This window comes from Acinonyx jubatus, chromosome E3 (genome assembly GCF_027475565.1).
Source record: "Acinonyx jubatus isolate Ajub_Pintada_27869175 chromosome E3, VMU_Ajub_asm_v1.0, whole genome shotgun sequence".
NCBI classification, from domain to species: Eukaryota; Metazoa; Chordata; class Mammalia; order Carnivora; family Felidae; genus Acinonyx; species Acinonyx jubatus.
The window spans coordinates 21,073,344-21,097,970 of NC_069398.1; the positions used below are offsets into that span (position 1 = coordinate 21,073,344).

General features: G+C 42.7%; 1 protein-coding gene across 2 annotated transcripts in view; it reads left to right on the forward strand.

Annotated features, from left to right (window-relative positions):
* TMEM248 (transmembrane protein 248) overlaps positions 1 to 21,281 on the forward strand; it is a 40,507-nt gene extending 19,226 nt beyond the window's left edge. For both annotated transcript variants that reach the window (XM_015069885.3, XM_027041850.2), the window contains exons 2-7: positions 9,486 to 9,662; positions 12,975 to 13,260; positions 14,877 to 15,027; positions 16,089 to 16,272; positions 17,641 to 17,784; positions 18,566 to 21,281. In XM_015069885.3, the coding sequence (XP_014925371.2) occupies positions 9,486 to 9,662; positions 12,975 to 13,260; positions 14,877 to 15,027; positions 16,089 to 16,272; positions 17,641 to 17,784; positions 18,566 to 18,586 (963 nt within the window). In that variant the 3' untranslated portion in view covers positions 18,587 to 21,281. The remainder of the gene's footprint in view (positions 1 to 9,485; positions 9,663 to 12,974; positions 13,261 to 14,876; positions 15,028 to 16,088; positions 16,273 to 17,640; positions 17,785 to 18,565) is intronic.
* Positions 21,282 to 24,627: the final 3,346 nt, after the last annotated feature.

The following is a 24,627-nucleotide window of genomic DNA, read 5'->3' on the forward strand; positions in this document are numbered from 1 at the left end:
ACTTCTAAAGTGGCTGTACCGTTTTGCATTCCTACCAGCAATGAATGAGAGTTTCTGTTGCTCTGCATTCTTGCCAGTGTTTGGCATTGTCAGTGTTCTGGGTTTTGGCCCTTCTAGGAAGGGTAGTGGTATTTCATTGTTGTTTTAATTTGGATTTCCTGATAACCTGTGATATGGGGCATCTTTTTGTATGCTTATTTGCCATCTGTATGTCTTCCTTGTTGAGGTATGTCTGTCTGTCAAGATCCTTGGCCAGTTTTTAAATCGTGCTGTTTTCTTATTATTTTAAGAGTTCTTTGTATATTTTGGATAACCGTCCTGTAACAGATATGTCTTTTGCAGTATTTTCTCCCAGTCTGTGCTTGTGTTCTCATTCTGGTAACAGTGTCTTTCATAGAGCAGAAATTCTTAATTTTAGTGAAACCTAGTGTTTTTCTTTTAAGTTTTTATTTAAATTCTAGTTAGTTAACATGTAGTGTAATGTTAGTTTCAGGTGTACAATTTAGTGATTCAACACTTCCATGCAACACCTGGTGCCCATCATAACAAGTGCCCACCTTTATATCCATCACCTAATTTTACCCGTCCTCCCACCCACCTCCCCTCTGGTAACCATCAGTTTGTTCCTAATAATTAAGAGTCTGTTTCTTAGAGCGCCTTGGTGGCTCAGTCGGTTAAGCGTCCAGCTTCGGCTCAGGTCATGATCTCACAGTCCGTGGGTTCGAGCCCCACGTCTAGCTCTGTGGTGACACCTCAGAACCTGGAGCCTGTTTTGGATTCTGTGTCTTCCTCTCTCTCTACCCCTTCCCCACTTGTGCTCTCTCTCCCTCTCTCTCAAATAAATAAACATTAAAAAAAAATTTTTTTTTAAAGAGTTCTGTTTCTTGCTCTTTGTCCCCTTTGCTTGTTTGTTTTGTTTCTTAAATTCCACATTGGAGTGAAGTCGTATGGTATTTGTCTTTCTCTGACTGATTTCACTTAGCATGATACTCTAGCTTCATCTGTGCTTTTACTAATGGCAAAATTTCATTATTTTCTGTGACTAATATCCCATTTTTTTAAAAAAGTTTATTTATTGGGGCACCTGGGTGGCTCAGTCAGTTAAGTGTCCGACTTCGGCTCAGGCCGTGATCTCACCGTCTGTGAGTTCGAGTCCCGCGCCAGGCTCTGTGTTGACCCAGTTCAGAGCCTGGAGACTGCTTTGGATTCTGTTGTCTCCATCTCTGTCTCTCTACTTCCCCCACTCACGCTCTGTATCTCTCTCAAAAAAAAAAAAAAAATTTTTTTTTAGGTTTACTTATTATTTATTAAGAGAGAGAATCCAAAGGATGCTCTGCCCTGTCAGTAAGGAGTCTGACACAGAGCTCAATCCCAAGAACCATGAGATCATGACCTAAGCCAAAATCAAGAGTCAGATGCTTAACTAACTGAGCCACCTAGGCACCCCTGAGTAATATTCCTTGTATGTATATGCTACTTCTTTTTCCATTCATCAGTTTATGGAAACTTCGGCTGTTTCCATAGTTTGGCTGTTGTAGGTAATGCGGCTATAAATATTGGGGTACATGTATCCTTTTGAATCATTATTTTTGTATCATTTGGCTAAATACCTCATAGTGCAATTGCTGGATTATAGGGTAGTTCTATTTTTTAACTTCTTGAGGAACCTCCGTACCGTTTTGCATTGCCACCAACAGTGCAAGAACAGTGTGGTTCCTGTTTATCCACGTCCTTGCCAATACCTGTTGTTTCTTGTGTTTTTGGTTTTAGCCATTCTCAAAATAATTTTCATTAAGTTTATTTATTTTGAGAGAGACCGTGCACGCAGGAGTGCGGGAGAGGCAGAGAGAGAGAGGGGAGAGAGAGAATCCCAAGCAGGCACCATGCTGTCAGAGCCTGACATGGGGCTCGAACCCACAAACCATGAGATGACCTGAGCCAAAATCAAGAGTTGGATGCTTAACTGACTGAGCCACCCAGGCACCACCCCCTTTTTAAAAATATTTATTTATTTAATATTTCTAATAACTTTTATTAAGTTACTTGATTTTAGCCATTCTGAAAGGTGTGAGGTGATATCTCATTGTAGTTTTTATTTCTCTGATGATCAGTGATGTTGAGCATTAATGAAATCCAGTTTATCAGTTCTTCCTTTCATGGATGTTGCCTTTCGTGTCATATTTAAAAAGTCATCACCAGACTCCAGGTCATCTGGATTTGCTTATATGTTATCTTCTAGGAGTTTTATAGTTTTGCTTTTACATTCAGGTCTGTGATCCATTTTGAGTTCATTTTTGTGAAGGGTATAAGGTTTGTGTCTAGAGTCTTTTTTTTTTTTTTTAAAGATTTTATTTTTAAGTCATCTCTGCGCCCACTGTGGAACTCGAACTCACAACCTGGAGATCGAGAGCCGCATGCTCTTCTGACTGAGCCAGCCAGGCTCCCCTAGGTTCATTTTTTTGTATGTGGATGTTCAGTTGTTCCACCACTATTTGTTAAAGAGATGTGGCTTTGCTTCATTGTATGGCTTTTGCAAAGATCAGTTGCCTGCATGTAGGTGAGTTTGTTTCTGAGCTCTCTGTTTTGTTTTGTTTTGTTTTGTTCCATTGACCAATACTCTAGGGTCTTGATTACTGACAGTAGCTTTATAGTAAGACTTAAAGTCAAGTAGAGTTAGTCTTCCAGTTTTGTTTTTTTTGCTTTAGTATTGTCTGTTTTGGTTCTTTTATTTTCCATAGAAACTTTAGAAAAGTTTGTTGATATCCACAAAATAACTTGCTGGGATTTTTTATTGGGATTGTGTTGAATGTATGAGTCAAGTTGGGAAGAACTGACACCTCGACATACTGAGTTTTTCTGTCCACAGATGTGGAATATCTCCATTCGGTTCTTTAGTTTTGTTCATGAGAGTTTTATAGTTTTCCTCGTATTGTACATATTTGTTAGGTTTGTACCTAAGTGTTTAATTTTGGGGGGTCTAATATAAGTATTGTATTTATAATTTCAAATTCAGCTTGTTCTTACTGTTATGTAGGAATGCAGTTGACTTCTGTATATTGGCCTTGTGTCCAGCAATCTTGTTATAATCACTTTCTAGATTATTTTTTAGTTTATGTCTTAAGTCTGGATTTATTTGATGAATTCATTTATGAACTTGTGCATTTTAAAACATAGCCTATTTTGTGTCTGGATATTGATTATGGAGAGACAAGTAAGACATTGTATCTGCCGTTGAGGGGCTTACGGATCGGTTCGGAAGATAGATGTATATACACACAGTTGCAGTGAGGTGTTTCAGTTTCTGTATGAGAAATTTGCAGAGTATAGTGGGATATAAATGAAAGTAGTCACTTCTTCCTGAGGGGCTGGGTGGGGGGAAGGGCCAGGAAAGGTTCCATAGAGGAGGTAACCCATGAGCTGAGTCTTGGAAGAGGCAGGTAAACTAGTGGAAGGTGGTTCATGAAGGTCAGGAGGACCAGTGGACTCAAAGGCTTGAAGCTATAATATTGTCTAATATGTCCTGGGAATTGCAAGCAGTTAGATCGTTGAGACGTAGGCAAGACCTAGCTTGTGGTGGACTGCCATTCTAAAGAGCTTGGACTTTTATCCTTTGGTCATCGGAGCTCTGAGAGATTTAAGCAGTAACATGACCAGATTTGCATTTGGAAAAATCACTCTCACAGCATGTGAAGGATGGATTATTTGATGCAGATCCAGGTGTGATTCTCAGTGATAGTTATAAGAAAACGATGATGAGGGCTTGAACTAAGGGCCGGTGCCAAGGAGTATGGAAAAGAAGAGGAAGGAAGAGATATTAAAGAAATAGAATCTTTAGCACTTAGTAATTGCTTGGATATGGCGGGGAAGGCACAAGTAGTCTAGAATGTTTTCCAGAGTTCTGTATTGAGATGGGGATACAGGGGGAAAAGTTACACTGGCAGGAAAGCAGATGAGTTCAGTTTTGGACATGTTGTGGAATGTGTAGGTGTAGAGATAATGCACCAGACACTTGGATATAGAGGTCTTAGGGCTGTAGAGAGCTAGTACATCTTCACAAGAAGATGGGGGAAAGTGGGTGAATCTGAGATCTATTTTAGAAAGAAAACGAGATTAGCTAATGGATTGGATTGGTGGTAGTGGGAAGGGCATGAATATAATTTTAGGAGTATGTTGCAGAAATTTATATTCTGAAATGCTTATCTCAGAAAAGAAGAATAAAAATTCTGAGCTAAGATTCCAACTGAAGAAGTTGGAGAAATCAAACTGAGTAAACCCAAAGAAAGCAGAGGGAGAAATTATAAAAACAAAACAAAACAACATGTAGAAATTACTGAAATGGAAAACAAATTATTTAGACATAGTCTACAAAACCAAATACTGGTTCTTTGAAAACATTAATGCAATACAGCTATGGTAAGATTGGTTAAAAAGAGAAGGCGGCAAACACATAAAAACATTTGTAGTGAAAAAAAATAACTATAAGTAAGTTAAAAATTGAACAAATCACAAAATAATACTGTGCCAGAAATATTAAAAACCAATATCAAAGGAGTAATTTCCTAGAGTAACACATCTTACCAAAACCAACTCAGTAGAAATAAAAAACCTAGACTGGCCATCACTAAAATTGTGACGAAGCATTTAAGACAGCTCAACCAGATACAAAACCAAACAAAAACTTGGTGAATTCAGGTGGTCTTTTTGGCCAAGGTCTGTAAAGCTTCTAAGAAAAATAAAAGCTAATTTCTTACATATGTTCTAGAAAATACGTGTCTGCACAGATTCATTTTATGATACTAGGATGACTTCATCCTACTAGTCAAGGAGTGTATATAGTCAGGGAGAGTGTGATCATGGCTGATCATTTTCTTATCTCACTTACAAATAGATACTGAAAGGTCTGAATAAAATTTAGCAAACATAAATCAGCAATGTAGTTTTAAAAAATCATGATTGATCATATTAAGTTTATCCAAGTGGAAATATGAGTCCGCATGAAAAAAATCAACATAGTTCACGTCAGCAGATTAAAGGAAAAAATTTAAGTTGCAGATAAAAGCATTCATTAAAATGTAACACTTGTTTATAATCTGTTTGCATACTTGAAACAGTACTTCCTTAACTTGGTGAGGGGTTTCTTTTAGAAACCTTTGACATATACTATATTTAATAGTGAAGTGTTTCCTTTAAAGGTGGAAATGAGGCCAGGATTTCTACTCTTGCCACTTCTATTCATCATTTCTCTGAAGATTCTAGTCAAAACCGTAAGAAAAATAAATGAAATAGGGGCTGGAAAGAAGAAACACTTACTAGCTTGTAGTGTGACTGTTTACATAAAATAAGAAAAGCTACAAATAGCCTAATTAGAATTTAAAAGATTTCAGCAATGTGTCTAGAATCACGATCAGTATACCAAAGTCTTTCTTATGTATACATTAACAACAGGAAATGTAATTTTTAGAAGATACTGTCAGTAATAGCATAAATTAGTATGTTTTTGAGTCAAACAAGATGCATAAGAGAAAGTTTTTAAAAATTATTGAAAAAGAAAAGTGGACCCAAATAAATAGAGAGAGAGAGACCCTGTTCATAGATTAGGGAACACAGTGTTAGAAAGATGTCATTTCTTCCCTAAATTAATAGTCTTTTTGGTGCAATTCCCGTTTACATCTTAACAAGATTTTTCTGGGAACTTAACAGTTGGAACCTAAAATTCATATGGCAGAGTAAAGGGCCAAGAATAGCTAAGACAATTTTGAATAAAAATAAAACAGTAGACTTCTTGTATTAGAGAGCAAGATTTCATACAGGTGGGAGATACAGACATGGTGATGGAACGCAAGAAAAAGCCTAGAAACAAACCCACACACATATGGGAGCTTGATGTATATGAGAGACGGCATTACAAATCCATGGGAAATCTACGTTCAGTATAAAACCAGGTAATGGAATTGGACAGTTGACCACCTGTGTAGAACAGGACTAAACGAGAAACCTAGATTCTGGAATCCCAAATCAATTCCAAGTAGATTAAGAGACACTAAAAGTCAAAAGTGGAACTCTAACCCTGTAGAGGAAAGTAATGATAAAAATCTTTTTGACATGTAAAGATACCTAAATAATATATACATACACATAATCATAAAAGGCAAAGGTTGATAAATTTAAATACATTAAAGTCAAGGACTTACAACTATTGAGGAAATGTAAATCAAACCACAGCAAGATACCACCTCACATCCAGTAGGATGGCTCTAATAAAAAAGGTAATAAGCGTGGGTGAGGTTGTGGAGAAATTGTAACACACACGCTACTGGTGAGAATTCAGAGTGGGAGTTGCTTTGGAAAATATCCTGGCAGGTCCACCAAAGGTTGAACATGTTACCATAGGAGTCAGCAGTGCCGCTCTTAGGATATATAGGACAGATCCAGCTAAGAGAAGTGGAAATTTATGTCCACACAAGACACGTGTATGTTCTTAGCAGCAGCATTCATAATAGATGAAAAGTAGAAACAAATGTCTATCAACTGATGAATAGATAAGCAAAATGTATGAAAAAAATTTTCATACAATGGAATATTTGGGGCAATAAAAAGGAATGAAGTACTGGTATGTGCTACAATGTGGATGAACCTTGAAAACATCATGCTAAGTGAAAGAAGTCAGGTCACCAAAGGCCACGTGTTATGATTCTATTCATTTGAAATGTTTAGAATGGGCAGATACATAGACGGAGTTCATTAGTGGTTTCCTTAGGGCTGGAAGGAATAGGAGGTTACTGCTAAAGAGTATGGGTTTTTTTAATGAGATGATGAAAATGTTTGAAAATCAATTACAGCGATCGTTGCCGATCCTGTGAATTGAACTGTATATATTAAATGGCTGAATTGCGTGGTATGTGAATTATATCTCAGTAAAGCTGTTTAAAAAAATCAAGAACCTCTCATATGGCAAGAATACTGTGACTACATTAAAGAAAAATCCACAAACTTGGAGTAGTTACATACAACATAAAAAATTGGAAAAGGCTTAGTATCCAGAATGTAAAAAGAGCTCCTGAACATTAATAAGAAATAGACAAACATCTTAACTAGTAAATGGCAGTTTACTTAGGAAGAACCTAACTGGCTGATGAAGTGAAAAGATGCTCAGTTCAAGGGAGATGTGATTTAAAGTAATGATGAGGTAGCGCAGTCTGTTGAGCGTCCAACTCTTGATTTCGGCTCAGGTCATGATCCCAGGGTCGTGGGATTGAGCTCCGCATCTGGTTCTGCACTGAGTGTGGAGCCTGCTTAGGATTCTTTCTCCCTCTGTTCCTCTCCCCCTCTTGTGCTTGCTCTCTCTAAAATAAAAATAAAATAAATGATGAGATAACATTCCACATCGATCCAAATCAGTAAGTTTACTTGAGAATATCAAGTGTTGGTACAAGTGTTGGGAAACTGAGCAAGCCCTTTCATTGCTGGAGGAAGTGTAGACCAGCATGGCTTCTTTGGAGAGCCGTCTGGTGTGACCAGGTCAGGTTGCACATGGGCCTACCCTGTGACCTACTTGTGTCAGAGCCACTCTTGTGCCTGCCGCAGGGCCCTGGCTGAGGCAACCCAAGAAGAATCTCGCTGGGCTCCTCAGTCCAGCAAAACCCAGCTACAGCTGCATATTACACAGTAGATAAATTCAGTAACTAGATCTGCATAGGTGAACAGACAAACTTCCAAAACCGAATGTTGGGTGAAAATAGCAGAAGGATATAGTCAGTATATCATTTTTCACAAGTCTTCGTATGCAATATCAGTAATTGTATCTGATTAAACATATACATGTAGTAAAAGTACACAGAACATACATGGTTGTTGCCTCTGGGGAGAGCACAAAGGATATTTTCCATCTTAAAGGATTCTCGTGAAGGCGAACGAATACACAGCCTGCCTTATTGCAAGTGGTTGCTGTTAGTTCTTAGGGGGTGTGGATGCATCTTTTTTGCTCTTAAATTTAAAAGCTATCAGTTTTTTTTAGTTGCTTTGTTTAGTTTTGTAGTCTGTTCATGTATATAATTGCTTATGACATGTCAGATTGAGGGGCCAGGGACCAGGGCCATCACAGTGATCAAGACTGGCAAAATTCCTGTTGTCATGGAGCCCAGAAACCAGGGATGAGAGACAACACACAAGTGGAAAATTAATTATACTCTTGACTGGCACTTAACAGTGTGAAGGGACTAACGCAGGGTACTGAGAGGTGCGGGGGGGAAGGGGGGCTGAGGGTGGTCAGGGAAGGCTATTGAGTGGAAACCTGTATTTTACAAAGAGCAAACGTGGAAATTGGGGGGGGGGAACACCTTCATAAAGGACATGTTCAAAAATTCCAGGAAGAATAAAATACTTAGGAATACATTTGGCAAAAAAAGTGTAAATGTATACTTTGAAAACTACAAAACGTATTGGAATAAATTAGAGAAAATCCAAATGGCAAGGTTCACGGACTGGAAGACAATACTGTTAAGATGGCAGCGTTCCCCAAACTGATGTACAGATTCAGCGCAGTCTCCGGCCAAGTCCCTGCTGACTTCCTTGTAGAAAGTGACAAGGTGATCTAAACAATAGCAAGGCCAGTGTGGCCAGAGCGTGGTGAGGGAGGGAGCAGGGGAAGTGGTGCCACTTCTGGATCATGAAACCCTGTGGGCCATGGAGCTATCACCGATCTCATCCTAGGTCCAGTGGGAAGCCTTCGGAGGGCTCTAAGCAGGGGAGTGGTATAATTAAATATTTATTACGTGCCTCTCTGCCTGTCACTGGGATAGGCATGAGTATGGCAGTGAACAGGACAGAATTGAACAAATGGAAGTCAGCCTTTGAATGGTAGGAAATGAGAGCATCCTCAATTTCTTTTTGTATGTGTTAGCATGTATTTATATCATATTACCTAGTTCCGCATTATCTTAAGTGGCAGTAACAAGTGCTATTATAATAGTGTTTATGGAAGAGTAAGTGTTCAGTATAGAATAATTAGATTCAGATGGAAAGAGAAATGTGTATCTTTCAATATCTTACTACTTTGACATAATGACAGTTCACATTTAGTGTTTTTGCCTTCTAGGCTTTGCAGTGGATTTACGATCAAACATTTCTCAAGTTCAGTAGTGAGTGACCTCATTACCCCCAATGCCATTTCTTTTATAGTTTCTTTTTTTTTTTAAGTTTATTTATTTTGAGAGGGAGAGAGAGAGAGAACATGTACGTGTGAGCCGGGAAAGGACGGGATGGTGGGGAGAGAGAATCCCAAGCAAGCTCTGTGCTGTTAGCTGAGCTGGGCTTGAACCCACGAACCACGAGATCATGACCTGAGCTGAAATCAAGAGTTGGACGGTTAACTGACTGAGCCAGCAGGCACCGCTCACCCCTCAACACCATTAAAGGAAACAACAATGGGGATCATAGGGTTTCTTGGGGTGAGTCAGTCCGTGAGTCTTCTGATTAATCCCTTTTAGGTGGAGCTGATCAGAATAATGTTCAACATCAACCCCCTGGAGAACCTGAAGCTGTACATCAGCAGCCGGCCTCCCCTTGTGGTCTTTATGATCAGTGTCAGCGCCATGGCAATAGCTTTCCTGACCTTGGGCTATTTCTTCAAAATCAAGGAGATTAAGTCACCGGAAATGGCAGAGGTATTGTATATTTTAAGTTTTCCTGTCAGGCTGGCCCGACCTTACCCAGTGGGAGAACACCCTTGCGCTCTCCACACACCTTTCTTTGATGGGGACATTTTAACCCAGTGAGAAAGAGCAACATTTATTCACAATCTTTTGTCTTCCCTATGACTCACTTTGTTAGAAGGTATCTAGTTAGGTAACTGTTGATTTAAATAATGCCATCAGTTTCAGTTAGACTATTTCAGCAATGAAACATGTATTTTGGAAAATATATTTGTAAAAATGTTTGTGTCAGGAAGGCCAGGAACTAACATATTTGCTGTTATTAAATTAATAATAAGTAATTTAAATTTATCTTAAATTAGCTAATTGCTGTTTTTGAAAACTGTAAATATTTGTTATCTTGAAGCCACATGTCATGGAATTTCTTTTAGCTGTACCGATAGCTTTTGCACTGCCAAAGAAGGGATGCTAAAGAAATAGAACACCTGGGTCTTATTTTCAGATATATTTGTCTTTTTTATTAGGCCGAATTTCAGTTATCTACAAACTTGCTTTCTAGATTTTTATGTTGTGGTCAGTTTAAATACATTATTGGGGTATTGCTCTTTAATCCTTAATCTAGGCATATAATAGTTTGAACACTCATAATACAGATCTTAAAAGGTGTATTTTTGCAAATACAAAGAAAACAATACAAAATTAACAATTCTTAACAGAAGTGAATGATAATGTACCTATTAATAAATATATTTTACATGTTAGAAATAATGCTGAATTAATGATACGGTGAATTTACTGGTGGATAAAGTTTCTTTCAGGACAAATGAGTACCTGTCATCGTAGATTCCCGGAGTTCCTTCTCTTACCCTTTTTCTTCTTGGGTGTGTTCCTAGGTGGGAGTAGGAGCGGGAGTGGGGGTTGAGACTGCAGCGTTGCCTCATTGTGTGTGCCTCGTGACTAAGAGGAGGGTTCTACCCTGTGTAATGGGGATCATGGCCTTTTCTGCTCTCTGGTATTCTAGATCCTAGAATACCTTGACAGGAAGGGCCACCTTCACAAGTGAACTCTTTCAGACAGTTTAGGTAACAAGTTTTAGCTATTTCTACCATGAAACCCTTTCAAAGAGTTTCTAACCAAGAAGAGACCTACTGGCTGGCTCAGTTTTCCCTCTTTTCTGACTCTGAATCTTTAAAGGTTGTGCAAATAGGCTGTACTCACATTAGGGCTGAAAATGAATATTCTAGTCAGAACCAGGGCTCCGCAGCATCCTGGCATTACTTTTCTTCAGAGCCCAAGGGCATGTTGAACACTCAGCCAAGCTAAGTGATTAAGAGGTAGCCTGGATAATTAGTCTTTAATAATCAAAATGGAGCCTGACATTGGCTTTGACCAGCTGTTCAAAATGGACTTGAACTCTGCAGGAAAGCAGTGCCAGGATACTGCAGAGCTTTGGTTATGATTAACTTAGTGCTTTTCTTTTCAAATGAGGATCTGAGGAATATGGGTGAAGTTTGGGGCTATGAGTCAAAAAACTTAATCCAGATTGTGCCTTCAGCTGTGGGACTGGAGAGCCCTTAAAGTTGCTCTGGGCCTCAGTTCCTTCATGTCTGGAGTATGAAGGGATGGGACTAGAATGTTCATTTTCAGCTCTAATTTTCAGTTCAATTTCAGCTCAGGTCCCCTGAGTTTGTAGGTTTGGGGAGAATGTAATTTTATACATCGAGTTGCAGTCTTACTAAATACCATGCACTGATCCGCTGATGCTGTAAAGGTATACTCACTTGACTGCTCAAGGATTGCTCAGATGGCTTTTTATTTAATGCAGCAAGGAAAAGGTTTTTTGAGAGGTAGCCTCATGAGGGGACGAGAGAGAAAGCCTCAAATCCGCCTCCCTGAAGGAGAGTCAGGGATATCAAATAGCATTAAAAAAAATTTTTTTTTTGATGTTTATTTATTTCTGAGAGAGAGAACACGAGTGAGGGAGAGGCAGAGAGAGAGGGAGACACAGAATCCAAAGCCGGCTCCAGGCTCGATGTGGGGCTTGAATTCACAAACTGTGAGATCATGACCTGAGCCGAAGTTGGACGCTCCACCAACTGAACCATCCAGGCGCCCCTCAAGTGGCATTTTTAATCAGTGGCTAGTGTTAGAGTAATTGGAAGTGTAACTGGGTTTGTCTTCACATTTGGCAACTTTTTGTAGACTAATGTTGCTGGGACAGAGAAGTTCTGTCGGACAGCCTAGGTTAGTTTGTTGTCACTGTTTCAGCCTGAGTTCATCTTTGCATTTCTGTGAAAATTAAAATAGAACCAGGTGGGTACTTTACTAGGTTGGTTTCAGTTTAATCATGACATAATCAGCTGTATGTGTTTTTAAAATTGCTTATGATTTAAATCATCAGTACAGACCGTAAGAGAAGCCTGATAAATATCATTTCCCTTCCTTTCTGAAATTGTTCTGTTTTAAGGTGGTCATGTTCCAAAGTCCATGACAAGGCGGGGGAAGTACCACATGAATATTGGTATTGACTACACTTTTGCATTCTACAGAGAGAAAGCAAGATGTATAGAATTGCCCTTTTGAGGAATTATTTTAAGGCAGCCTTATTTACTTATTTATTTTTTAAATTTTATTTATTTAAGTAATCTCTACACCCAACGTGGGGCTTGAACTCACAACCCCAAGATCAAGAGTTGCATGCCTTTCCTTCTGACTAAGCCAGCAAGACACCCCAAGGCTGCCTAATTTTTAAAAAATAACTAATTGTGGGGCGCCTGCTGGCTTAGTTGGTAGAGCGGGTGACTCTTGAGCTTGGGATTGTGAATTCAAGCCCCACATTGAGTGTAGAGATTACTTAAAAACAAAATCTTAAAAATAATGGATTATTTTTTTGGCTAATTAAATTTGGATGAATGCTTTTAATTTTTAATTTTAACTTTTATTACTTTCATTTAAGCTTTCTTTTCAGGTTTGGTTCTGAAGCTAGATCATTTTCTATAAGTATGTGCTATTTTGGTTTGTTTTCTACACAGTTTCTTGAATAAGTTGGTTTAATCTCCTGGTATATTTAGTATCTCATGCCAGTTAAGAATTCATATTTTAGATTGTGAATATGAGAGTGATTTGGAAACCCCACTGTTACACCAACACAAGAGGCTGATGGCTGTATTGTCATTGCTGTTTTAAATGAGTGACTCAGAAGTGTCATTCCCCTGCAGCCCTGTGACGCCACACTGGGGGGTCGTCAGGTCGTGGCCAGATGGTGTGGTGGCAGCACTTTCCGACTTTCTCACACTTACTTCCCTCTGTTGCATTTTACTGCAGGATTGGAACACGTTTCTGCTGCGGTTTAACGATTTGGACTTGTGTGTATCCGAGAATGAAACGTTAAAGCACCTCACAAATGACACCACGGCTCCGGAGAGCACAATGACCAGCGGGCAGGCCAGAGCGTCCACCCAGTCCCCTCAGGCCCTGGAGGATTCAGGCCCAGTTAACATCTCAGTTGCGATCACCCTAACCCTGGACCCGCTGAAGCCCTTTGGAGGGTACTCCCGCAATGTCACCCATCTGTACTCGACCATTTTAGGGCATCAGATTGGACTTTCAGGTGTGTGAGTGTAGCCATTTTCCTTCCAGATTTTCTTAGGCAACAACTCTTCGAAGAAAGAGTATTAGTAGTATGTGGTCTTTACTCATCAGACTATTTTTATTTTTGCATGTCTCCCCTTTTCTTGAGTTTGAACTAAATGAAGTCAAGAAGGAACTATTTCTACTACATCTTCACTTAAAGTGTTTGGTATATAGTAGGCGCTCAATAAAAGCAGCCGAGAAGCAACTTTAAGGCCTCGTTCTGGTTTTAATACTTACAAGCACAAATTTTTATTCAAGTTTCTCATCATGGAGTTTTCAATACATACTATAAATATTGTTATTAGTCTACAAATATAAATATTGTTATAGTCTACAAATTTTTGAATGCCTACATTAGCTCAGCCCTAGCTGCTGAAAAGAACTAGAAAAACTAAGGTCAGAACTAAGGTATGGTTTTGTCCAGTTGGAATTTTAGGATTATGGAAGAGACAAGGATAACATGAGTTAATATTCATCAGGCACTTACAATAGTTCGTGGCACAAAGGAAATGCTATATTAAGTGCGTGTTAAGTAATATTAAAAATTAACACCTAGGGGCGCCTGGGTGGCTCAGTCAGTTGAGCATCCAGCTCTTGATTTTAGCTCCAGGTAGTGATCTCACAGTTGTGAGATCAAGCCCCAAATTGGGTTTCGCGTTGGGTGTGGAGCCTACTTAACATTCTCTCTCTCTCCCTTCCTGCCCCTCTCCCACTTGCGCACCCTCTCTCAAAGAATAAAAAAAATAAACATCTACAGAACAGTGAGCACTGCCCTTTGACCAATAGTGTCCTCTGACCATGACAGACTATTAAGTGATTCAGGAGAGTGTTGAGGAAGTAGTGGAAGCTGGGATAATTAGGAAAGGCTTCATTGCGGAGGCCTGGACCTTAGAAGAAGTATCTTTGGTTCTTTGTTACCAAGAGCCTCTTAAAGTCCTCAGGTAGCTTAAAGTGCTTGGCAGCCTCCTGCTGGTTTTACAGGCGAGAGCTGCTCCCGTGGGACTGAGGTGAGAGGGTGACTTCTGGGCATCAAGTGGACCTTCCGCTGTGGTATCAGAAGACCTTCATTTTTGTTTAAGCTTCTTTAGCCCTTACCAGTTCCCTGCCCTTCCTTAAGTCCGTTAGACCTTCTGATCCTCAGTCTGCTCCTACGTGAAAGGGGAACATCAGTACTTCTGTGGTCACGTTCATGGGCTAATGGCACACTTTACGTGAAAGAACACATACAAAAGCAATTTGAAAATGGTACGAGTGCTGTTCACATGCGAAAATGGTGGTGATCATGGCTCACCCAGCCCCCAGCTTTCCAACTCATTCACTGTGGGCCCTTGCCTGACATCTCTAGGCGCTGGCAAACAGCGGCCCCTCTCATTTGCCAAGCTGTGGCTCTACCAGGTGAGCAGGCCTCAGAGCCTGGCTCAGAACTCTTGTTCCTAAAATCCCACAAAGGCAGGTGTGTTTCTTCTGTGGGCTGATAGGTGATTCCTGGGTGGGTTTGATTCCAGGATTCATTGAAATCCCAGAACATAACAAATATATGAGTTCTTACCTTTGTTTACCAAACACCCCCCCACCCCGATTTCTCTTTCCTAGGCAGGGAAGCCCACGAGGAGATAAACATTACCTTTACCCTGCCTACAGCCTGGAGTTCGGACGACTGCGCCCTTCACGGTCACTGTGAGCAGGTGGTGTTCACAGCCTGCATGACCCTCACAGCCAACCCTGGCGTGTTTCCCGTCACCGTGTAAGTGGCTTCCTGGGCCCAGTGGTTGCGTGTCACGAGCTCCATGTACCAGAGTATGACTGGGGCACTTTAGCAGCAGACTCTCAGGGTGGCTTCCAGTCAATTACTCTGCAGGACTGTCACAGCCAGACGTGGCTGAAGGATTATTTAAGTTGACTTTGGAATCTTACAGGTACAACTTCTGCATAAAAGTATTAAAGAGCGAGTGAATCCTTCCGCAGGTGGTAAAAGCATCTGGTTTTTGTTACATGTTCTTAGGCTGCCTTTCCTGTTGGTGGAAGCATGTCACAGAAAAGATAAGAGCTGATCCTGTGACTAGAATGACATAATGAAGCTTCCTGAAACGTGAAGTTTTGATCTCCGTTATTCAGAAGGAGTTATTTTTTAAATCGAGAGCATAATTTTCTGCTTCGAATTTTTTGCATGGCTATCAGTGTTACCACTTGGTCTTTTAAGGTTTTTGGGTTTTTTTTGCCTCTCCTTTCTCTGTGAAGGATATAATGATCTATAGATACATAAAATACATTAGACGTAGCCTATTTAAAAGAATTCTGTGATGAACCCTTTTTTAAATAAGAATAGTTATCCTGTGATTTATCTATTTGAGACATTTGGAGATTGTAGGACAAGACCAGGTAAGTTAAACATTTGCTATTGGCTGTGTATAACCAATTATATATAATATAATGGAGTCGTCTGTGCATAAAACTTCCAGTTGTGACTAAGAATTTAGATAATTTGAGAAACTGGGCTTAAAAGGAGCAAGTGTCTCTTTGGCTGCGTCGTATGCGAGAGAACCGTGTTGACTGACCTGCGGAGGCAAAGGTCTTAACAACCGGACTCGTGAATGTGACATGCCGATTTCTTATTCCGTTACGTGTTTAATAATTTTTTAGAGATCTGTGAACGAAAAACATCATGTGACTTTCCTTAAATGCATGTCTCTTATCTTTCCTTTCCACGCGTGTGGCTGTGCTCAGTATTGTGCTGGGGCTGCGGGGGAGACACAAGGAACCGTCTCAGGCCACTGAGCACGTGTCTTTGCCACTCTTCCCCTGCAGGCAGCCACCGCACTGTGTTCCTGACACATACAGCAACGCCACGCTCTGGTACAAGATCTTCACGACTGCCAGAGATGCCAACACAAAATACGCTCAAGATTACAATCCTTTCTGGTGTTACAAGGGGGCCATTGGAAAAGTCTATCATGCTTTAAATCCCAAGCTTTCAGTTATTGTTCCGGATGTAAGTGAGAAAAGTCGTGTGTGTGTCCCTGCGTCTGAGAACTATTAGTGTAGGCCCTCTTTACCTCAGTGGGCTAGCTTAGCTCGTGCCATTCTAGATTTCCAGCTGGGTCGGGAGACTAGAGACTTGGGGAAATAGGCCACCTTTTTAGCTAACCAGCCCTGCATTTGTTGCTCATTTTCTGCGCTGCTCGGCTGCGGTTACTCGTTGAGCAGCTGTCGTGTGCCCGACCCATGGGGGTGACGAGAGGTGCTTATACCGTCTGCTCAGTCACACCGCCACTCAGAATATTTGGTTAGCGTCAATTTGAGCAAAATAAATAAGTTTGGAATTTAGAAAGGTAGAAGTAAATAGGAGGAGCTGAGTCTTTGGCCAGATATGGAGAGCTGGAGGGGATCTTACTTAATAAGGAGGAAGACCAGTGGATCTGGACCAGTGGATGGGAGGTTCATTTAGCCTCCTGCTTAGACTTGAACCTGCTTTTAACAGACTGCACGGATTATCGTAAACGCCCTTACTTTTGTTCTGGTCACTGTATGTCAGGTGGGTTTCTTTTCTTTTTGCCTGGTCCTTTTCTCTTACATCTCATTTTATCAAGTTGTAGAAGTTGGTGGGCTGGGGCCCTGCAAGGAGTCACCAGTGGAGATCAGGCTGGATGCTGGGCAGAGTCCTGGTTCCAGGAAGACCTTTATGCCTTGCTGAGGGACACTGTAGGGTCTTTGTGAAGCAGTGTGTTAGGAAGGCTGGTCTCCCACCTGATGATGTGTTTATGCGATGGAGCCCAAGGCTTGATGTTTCAAGGCCTGGAGACGTGTGAAGGAAAAGGGAGGGAAGCATGGCTGGGACGCGGCAGCTGGCAGGCCTGGTGACTGCACGTGGGAGGTCAGAGAGGAGTGAATCAGGGACTTGAAAAGTGGGAGAAAGGCAGAGGAATGAAGCTGCCCAAGGGGAGAAGCCTTCCTGGTGGGGGAGTGACAAGGAATTAGGAACACAGTCTTGGGCTGTCAGCCATGTGACCTGAGGGTAGTCAGAGGACTCAAGAGAAGGGTCTGGATTGAGGCCTCTGGTCTCTGGGAACTTCAGGTGTGGGGGGAAATGGGGACAGGGCATTCTTGGGTTCCTGGGCAGTATAGGAGTGCAGAAGCCAGGGCAGGGGGCTGCCTTAGGAAGGAGTGGGTGGTTCCAGGAATACCATCTTTACTTAGATCCAGCTTTAATAGCTTAGAAGAGAAAAAGAGAAACCTCGTTTCAGTTTGAGAATTCAAGTTTAGGCGAGTCAGGAGGTTATGAACCCTGTTTCCAGAAACCCAGCATTAAAATCTTCCAGTAACTCAGTGCAGATGTTTCTGGTTTATTCTCTTCACTTAGGATGACCGTTCATTAATAAATTTGCATCTCATGCACACCAGTTACTTCCTCTTCGTGATGGTGATAACAATGTTTTGCTATGCGGTTATCAAAGGCAGACCCAGCAAGTTGCGTCAGAGCAATCCTGACTTTTGTCCTGAGAAGGTGAGCAGTGGGTGGGGTCTGGCCGAGATTTTGCTGGAGATCTCTGCAGACAGGAAGTCCCCACTTATTCCCCGTTCCATTTATTGTGGATGGCACCTTTCCACCAGAGAAATTAGTTACTGCCTTTTTTTTTTTTTTTTTTATGTTTGTTTCTTTTTGAGAGAGAGACACATACAGACTGCGAGCAGGGGAGGGGCAGAGAGAGAGGGAGACACAGGATCTGAAACAGACTCCAGGCTCCAAGCTTTCAGCACAGAGCCCAACATAGGGCTCAAACTCACTAGTTCAATTAGTGAGACTCGTTCCTTTTTATCAGATGTAGTCTACTCTCAGCCTAAATGATGATTTTGGATTTTCAGTCATATACCCAAGCCTTAGCTGGCAAAAGGTACTGATTGGGCATTGTTCTCAAAGTCCTACTGGAGAGCAGCCGACCCTGAAGGGCTGTTTCCTCGCGGTTTCTATCGGCTTGAGAAATCCTCTCCTAGAATGCTGATCAGGGTTTGAAAACTGTTAACTCTGTCTCAGCATGGTGTTTCCACTAGATCAGCTACTTCCTGCAACGGACTTTGAGATTTTTCTTCATTCTCTACCAAGTGACATTGTTTACTTAGGGATTTAGTAATTCCCCTGCCTGATCGATGCATTCCGTATGGCTCCCTGGTGTTTGGTTGGGGACCCGAACTCAGTAAGAGTACTGGGCGGGACTGAGTTACCTGGGCTTTACCGTGTGACCTGGGCTTTACCGTGTGACTGGATTGCTCCTCCTCTTCTTTTCTAGGTGGCTTTGGCTGATGCCTAATCCCACAACTGCCCGTTTTCTAAGAGAGACTGAGAGAACCATAATCATTGCCTGCTGAACCCAGCCTGGGCCTGGACACTCTGTGAATATATTATCTTGCAATGTTGGGTTATTCCAGCCAAAGACATTTCAAGTGCCTGTAACTGATTTGTATATATTTATAAAAATCTATTCCGAAATTGGTCCAATGATGCACGTGCTTCACACTGGGTGCAGCGGGAACCCTTCAGCCTCACCTGTGGACTTGGGATGGTTCTGCGTAGCGCCAGAGAGGAGCGTGATCTTACTGCTGGGGAGCAGACCATGCCGTCTTTGCCAAGGTCACAGGGGCATTTCATTGCTGGTGGGGTTGAGGTTTGCTTTGGTTCTTGTTTCAGCCCGGTATGTACAGAACGTTCCAAACAGTCTGCACCTTCGATATGATACTGCATTTCCAAAGCCACCAATCCATTTTGTGGATTTTATGTGTCTGTGGCTTAATAATCATGGTAACAACAATAATACCTTTTTCTCCATTTTGCTTGCAAGGAAACATACCTATCTTTCTTAGTTTTTTGTTCTGTTTGTTTTTTTTCTTTGAAGAACAAGTAAAATAGTCACATTTTAATACTACTCTAGTTAGGACAGACTTGTGCTTTTATCTTGAGTAAAGAGTTAAATATTTAAAAATCACCTACATGGTAAAGATCTAAGTTTCATTTTCCACATGGATGGTGAGGAACCTGGTCTTGTTTGAGTTGAGTTGGCACAGAATGTGCCACTGTCCTTTTCTTCTCTGTTGTCCCTTCCCTCCTTTATAAAAGTTAAAGCAGTGTCCTCACTCAAAAGAGCTTAAAAATTAAGTAAATGGCTCTAGAGTAGAAATTAGCTGTTCTGTTTTCTGGAGTGCAGCTGGCAGTATAGAAAGACAGATGATTCAGTCTCATAGTTGTAAAAGAGCTTCTTCTTTGAAGAGGGAGTGGATTTTTTTTCTTCTTTTTACTTTTTGCATATGTTTTTATGCAATGAACATATCTTCAGAAGGAAAACGGCAGCTCGTAGATCAGTAACGTGGAAACAATGCCTGTGAAATTTGAGGAAAGGACTTCTGATTTGCCACGTATCATTTTTCTTTCCTGTGGCATTTGGATGATCTAAATCTTTTATCCCTTTTTCTTTCTGCTCCATATTTATGTTTTTAAAAATTGTGTTACTTTTTCTAGTCCTTTGTTGTTTCTTGTATTATGGTTTTTCCTTAATAGCTCTTTGCCTTAATAAGTCCTGGTCATTACTGACTTCTGTGTTCTCCTGAGCAACATTATGTAGCAGAAGGGCAATTAAAACCTTAGACGTGACTCTCAGCACTTTTTCCCCTGAACTTCAGGTCTGTAGTCTGTTCCCAATTAGAATTAGTCCTGCAGTCTGAAATAATTGGCCTCGAACATTTGATCCCAGGCATTCTTGAATGGAAAACAATTGTGGGCTCTTACTGAAGATTATTAAAATAATCACTGTAGTAACTTAATATGTTAATATCCCTTTTTTTTTTCCTTTTAGTACATTTCAAGTGTAATGATCATACTTGTCTATCCAGTTTTTTTTATGAGTTGCTTACATGATGCATGGCTAACCTGGTCCTTTAGTTTTCTCTTTAGAGACTTTGAGACTTTTATGAGACAAGATTGAGAAAGAGCCATTTGGCTTGGCCTTTAGAAACATCAGTATCATTAAGACCAACAGATTTTAGGTTAAGCTGCTACTGAATTGATAAAATCCCCATGAAGTTGAGTTACAGGGATAGATTTATAACTGGCAGAGTAACACAAAAGGAGAAAGACAGGTGGAAAACGTCAGTTTCACTGGTTTGTTCAGTCCAGCTTGTTGCTAATGTTAATTACACTTGTTTTAATAACAGGGAATGGCTGGAATCTCTAGCCAGGGGAGGAAGGACTCTGTTAGGCATGAGGGAAGGAAGTGCCAAAAATGCCTGGACAGTATGACTTGTCCATGAGGCCAGGACACACGCTTAAAAAATCCAGCATTCACTCTAGCAGGTAATTCTCAAAGATCTTCTAGAAACCTAGAGTCAGTCAGGCGTATAAAAGAAATCGGGGAAGAGGAGAGGCCATGGGCCTGGGTGAAGAGGTCTAGGAACCGGAGAGACTTTCATGGAATCTCAGGAAGTCCAGAGTCCTGTTAACATCTGGGCACTTGGAGACAAGGCCTAGTCCTCCGCTGCGTCTTGCTGGGGGACCCTCAGGATTAGAAGAGCGTCCCACACAGGGCCCACAGGCCGTTCTGAGTGACCCCGCACGGGAGCACTGGCGCGTCCTCAGGCATCTTGGACTGGAGGTCCAATTAAAGGTTAGCAACTTACTATTAAATGGTTGTTTCAGATCATATTGATCTCTTTCCTTTTTCCTTTTGTGCTTTCACTGTATGACTTGAATCAGTTTTGATTCTATTTGTAAGTTTTTCTCGTCACTAGGAGCCTGCCGTTTCGGTTGCATTTTCTTTGGCAGTCTGTAGGGATTCAGTATCCTGGTTTTCCACCCTCCTGCAGGCGCTGTGGGCTTAGAAGGGCCAGCGGACCCATCTCACTTACCTTGCTGCATGATGGTCAGTAGCTGATCTGTTACGGCATTTACTCCCAGATTCATTTTCTGTGTTTGAAATATGTGCATATGTGCTTTACAGAATAAAACATCTGAGTTTATTTGCCGTGTCTCTGTTTTCCTCCCATCTGATGGGTGTTTTCTAAGGGAAGAACATATGTGATCAGTTACTGGGGGTGTTTTGCAACCTGTTTTCTCCACGTGTCGCTCATCGTCAGGATGCGGGGTGGGCCGTGTCTCCTACTAAGCTGGCCTCAGCGAACATACAGGTCTTCTCCCTGAGAGTACAAAACCTCTTTGACGGCCCTGGACCAGCAAGTGCCCACAGACTTGACCCAAATCCTGCCCAGAAGTGAGTAAACTAAGCAATGGAGACCACTGCGGAGCATGTGAGTAGACATGGGGATGTGAAGACGCCCTTCTCAGTTACATAAGCCCTTCACGTGCACTTGGCCTGAGTCACCACCAGAAGCAGACGCCAGCCGCTCTGCCTTCTCCTGTCACAGAGCTCCCGCATGTGCCAGACGCCCTGTGCCAGGACGGCGCATCCCCTACAGTTATTTGTGGAGCAGCTTATCAAGGGAGATCGTGTTCGCTAACGTGAATTCTTCTCTTCCCCTATGGGCGGAGGCTCTGTGGACCTCCCCTCCCTTCCCGGCAGGCTCCAGGGTCACAGAGGTCAGTCTCTAGGCACTCTTGTGGCCAGGACCGTGTTGAACAGGATGCCTCAACAGTCCCATTTGTTTCTACCTCTTCACCTCTCCTGCCTCGTCTCTCTCACAGGCCGCGCTTCGTGCCCCTCACTGCTCTCCCCCTGCACTCTTAGATGGCATGTCCTGCTTCATCACGTGTGAACAAGAGTCCTTGGTCAGTAAGAGCTCCCACCTTCTTTCTGTCCGCTCCGTGTAAAATCTGACCTGTGCTGAGGCCTCGAGTCAAGTTGCTATTTTATTCCCTGGCAGGCACGCTGCACCTGAAGCCACAGACCAGCAAAGGAGCACAGAAAAGATCAGAATGAACGCAAAGGCCAGAGGAGCGGTGTGGAGTCTGGTCAAGGTCTTCGTGAACTTGCCCAAACTTCTCTCTTCATCTGAGAGAGAGCCTTTTTCTTCTTCTTCTTCTTCTTAGCCTCCAAAGACCCCAGACTGGTGCCATGCTAGTTGTTGATATTATGGGTGAACTAGGGTGGTTTGACCACCTTGAGAACAGATGCAAGTGTGTGGGCTGTGTCCCAGGGGAAGAGGGGATCGACTTGTTGCATCACTCACAGTAACAAATCTTTCTCGGGTTCTCCTAAGTGTCCTCACTGTTCTGGGAGCTGAAGGTGCTGTAGCACATGGACAAAAGACTGGTCTTTTCGGCCCTTCTAGTTGGGGAGACAGTTCACGAAAAAGTGTAATCTAATGGCAGACAGTGAAGAGATCAAGAGGGTTGCAGGGCAGAGGTTGATGGCTCTTCGGGGGGCCCCAGATGGCATCTTGGAATAGCTGCGGTTTGAATGCACCCGGGAATGGGAGCAGGGGTTGGGGTGGGGTGGGAGCGTTGGATGCAGAGGGTGGAGCTGCGACCCTGGCGCTCAGGGATCCCGGGCTCATTGCCGCGTGGAGAATGGGGGCCCGTTGGGGATTTGTCCACCTCCCGAGGACAGGGTTCCCCCAGGCTGCTGCTACAGTGGCCCCATGGGGCTGGTGTGCCAGAGGCCGGGCAGGGAGATGCCGCACCCCTGGCTGGTCCAGGAACTGAAGTCCGGCGTGGCAGCAATGAGCCCCGGCTCCAATTCCCACATGCCCTGCAGCTTTGGCCAAGTGGCTTAACCTCTCTGTGCCCCAGTTTCCTCATCCGTAAAATAAGGATGATGGCACTCACTTGAATGCAGTGAGAATTCATCAAGTTAATACCAAATGCTTATTTAAAAAAAAAAAATTTTTAGTGTTTATTCATTTTTTGCGTGAGTGGGGGAGGGGCAGAGAGAGAGGGAGACAGAATCTGAAGCAGGTACAGGCTCCGAGCTGTCAGCACGGAGCCAGACCTGGAGCTTGAACCCACGGACCTCTAGATCATGACCTGAGTGAAGTCGGATGCCCAACCGACTGAGCCACCCAGGCGCCCCAATGCCAAGTGCTTGGAGCAGTGTCCAGCACTCTGTGAATGTGTGTTCCGACGAAGTGGGGAGGGCGGGTGTGCAAGAGTTGGGCTGGTGGGTCACCTCTGGCTACCTGGGGGTAGAGGAGAACTGGGTTTGGCTTCTCTGGGCCGTGGGGCTGCCTGTGCCCTGGCTTCTCACTTTTCATGGATGAGAATGGATGCCCGGAAGGAAGTTACGTAATTGAAACAAACATCATGAAGTGATCGTTGCTCCCGCCACGAATGACACACACCAATATTTTTAAATTTTAGTGTCTTCTATTTAATTTAAAAACTGAGTTTGACCACTAAATTGATTACACGGCCAACTAATGGAAAGCAGACTGCAGTTTCAAAACCACCGACCCTGGATAATTTATGAGCGACCTCACAGCTGAGAGATTTCAGGGTCTGAACTCCAGGATTCTAGCTATCAAGAATTCGTGTTGTCATTTTGAGAATGCCTTACAATCTCTCTGCCTTTCAGAATTTGGGAGCCTGACCTCTTGAAATCACATTGGCCACGCCTTCATTTTAATGATGAAGTAGCCCTTAATCTTTAAAAAAAAGTCATAAAAAAGAAGAAAGACACACAGAAGGGGCTAGGGAAGATGCTTCGAGTTCAAACCTGTGTGCCTTTCAGACACGATTCCTCTGCCCTTTCATCTCCAGCCTGGCCACTGGATCATATCCTGAATCTGGAAGACTCTTCGTCTTCGGTCCGTGTCCTTCAGCCGAATCTGGCTGTCTACCCTGCGCCACATCCATGCCCGTGTGGCTGGTTCACATGCCTCATCCACGTAGAAGCTGGGGAATCCACCTGTCCCTGACACGGGGGTTCCTACTCGGCACACGTGATGAACACTGCAGCGGTCTGCCAGCTGGAAGGGCACCCCTCCCCTTCCCTCTTGTCCAGGGCGCCCGTTCCAGGCTCTGCCTGGCTGCTTTCCTGCTCTAGCACCACCTGGGGGGCCGCTGGTGCTGGGGCAGCTGCAGGCCACCCGTGGACACACTAAAGAGCAGGACCAAAGTCACACGGCATCAGGGGCCCCTTGGCCCCTAGCACATTGAGCTCAACCTGATGAGGCCTAACCTTTTCTTTTTATAGATTTTACTATCCTGAAAAGAGAACATCATTTACCAACATGTAATTAAAAATAAAAAGGGGGCGCCCGGGTGGCGCAGTCGGTGGAGTGTCCAACTTCAGCTCACGTCATGATCTCGCGGTTTGTGGGTTTGAGCCCTGCGTCGGGCTCTGGGCTGACAGCTCAGAGCCTGGAACCTGCTTCGGATTCTGTGTCTCCCTCTCTCTCCCTGCTCCTC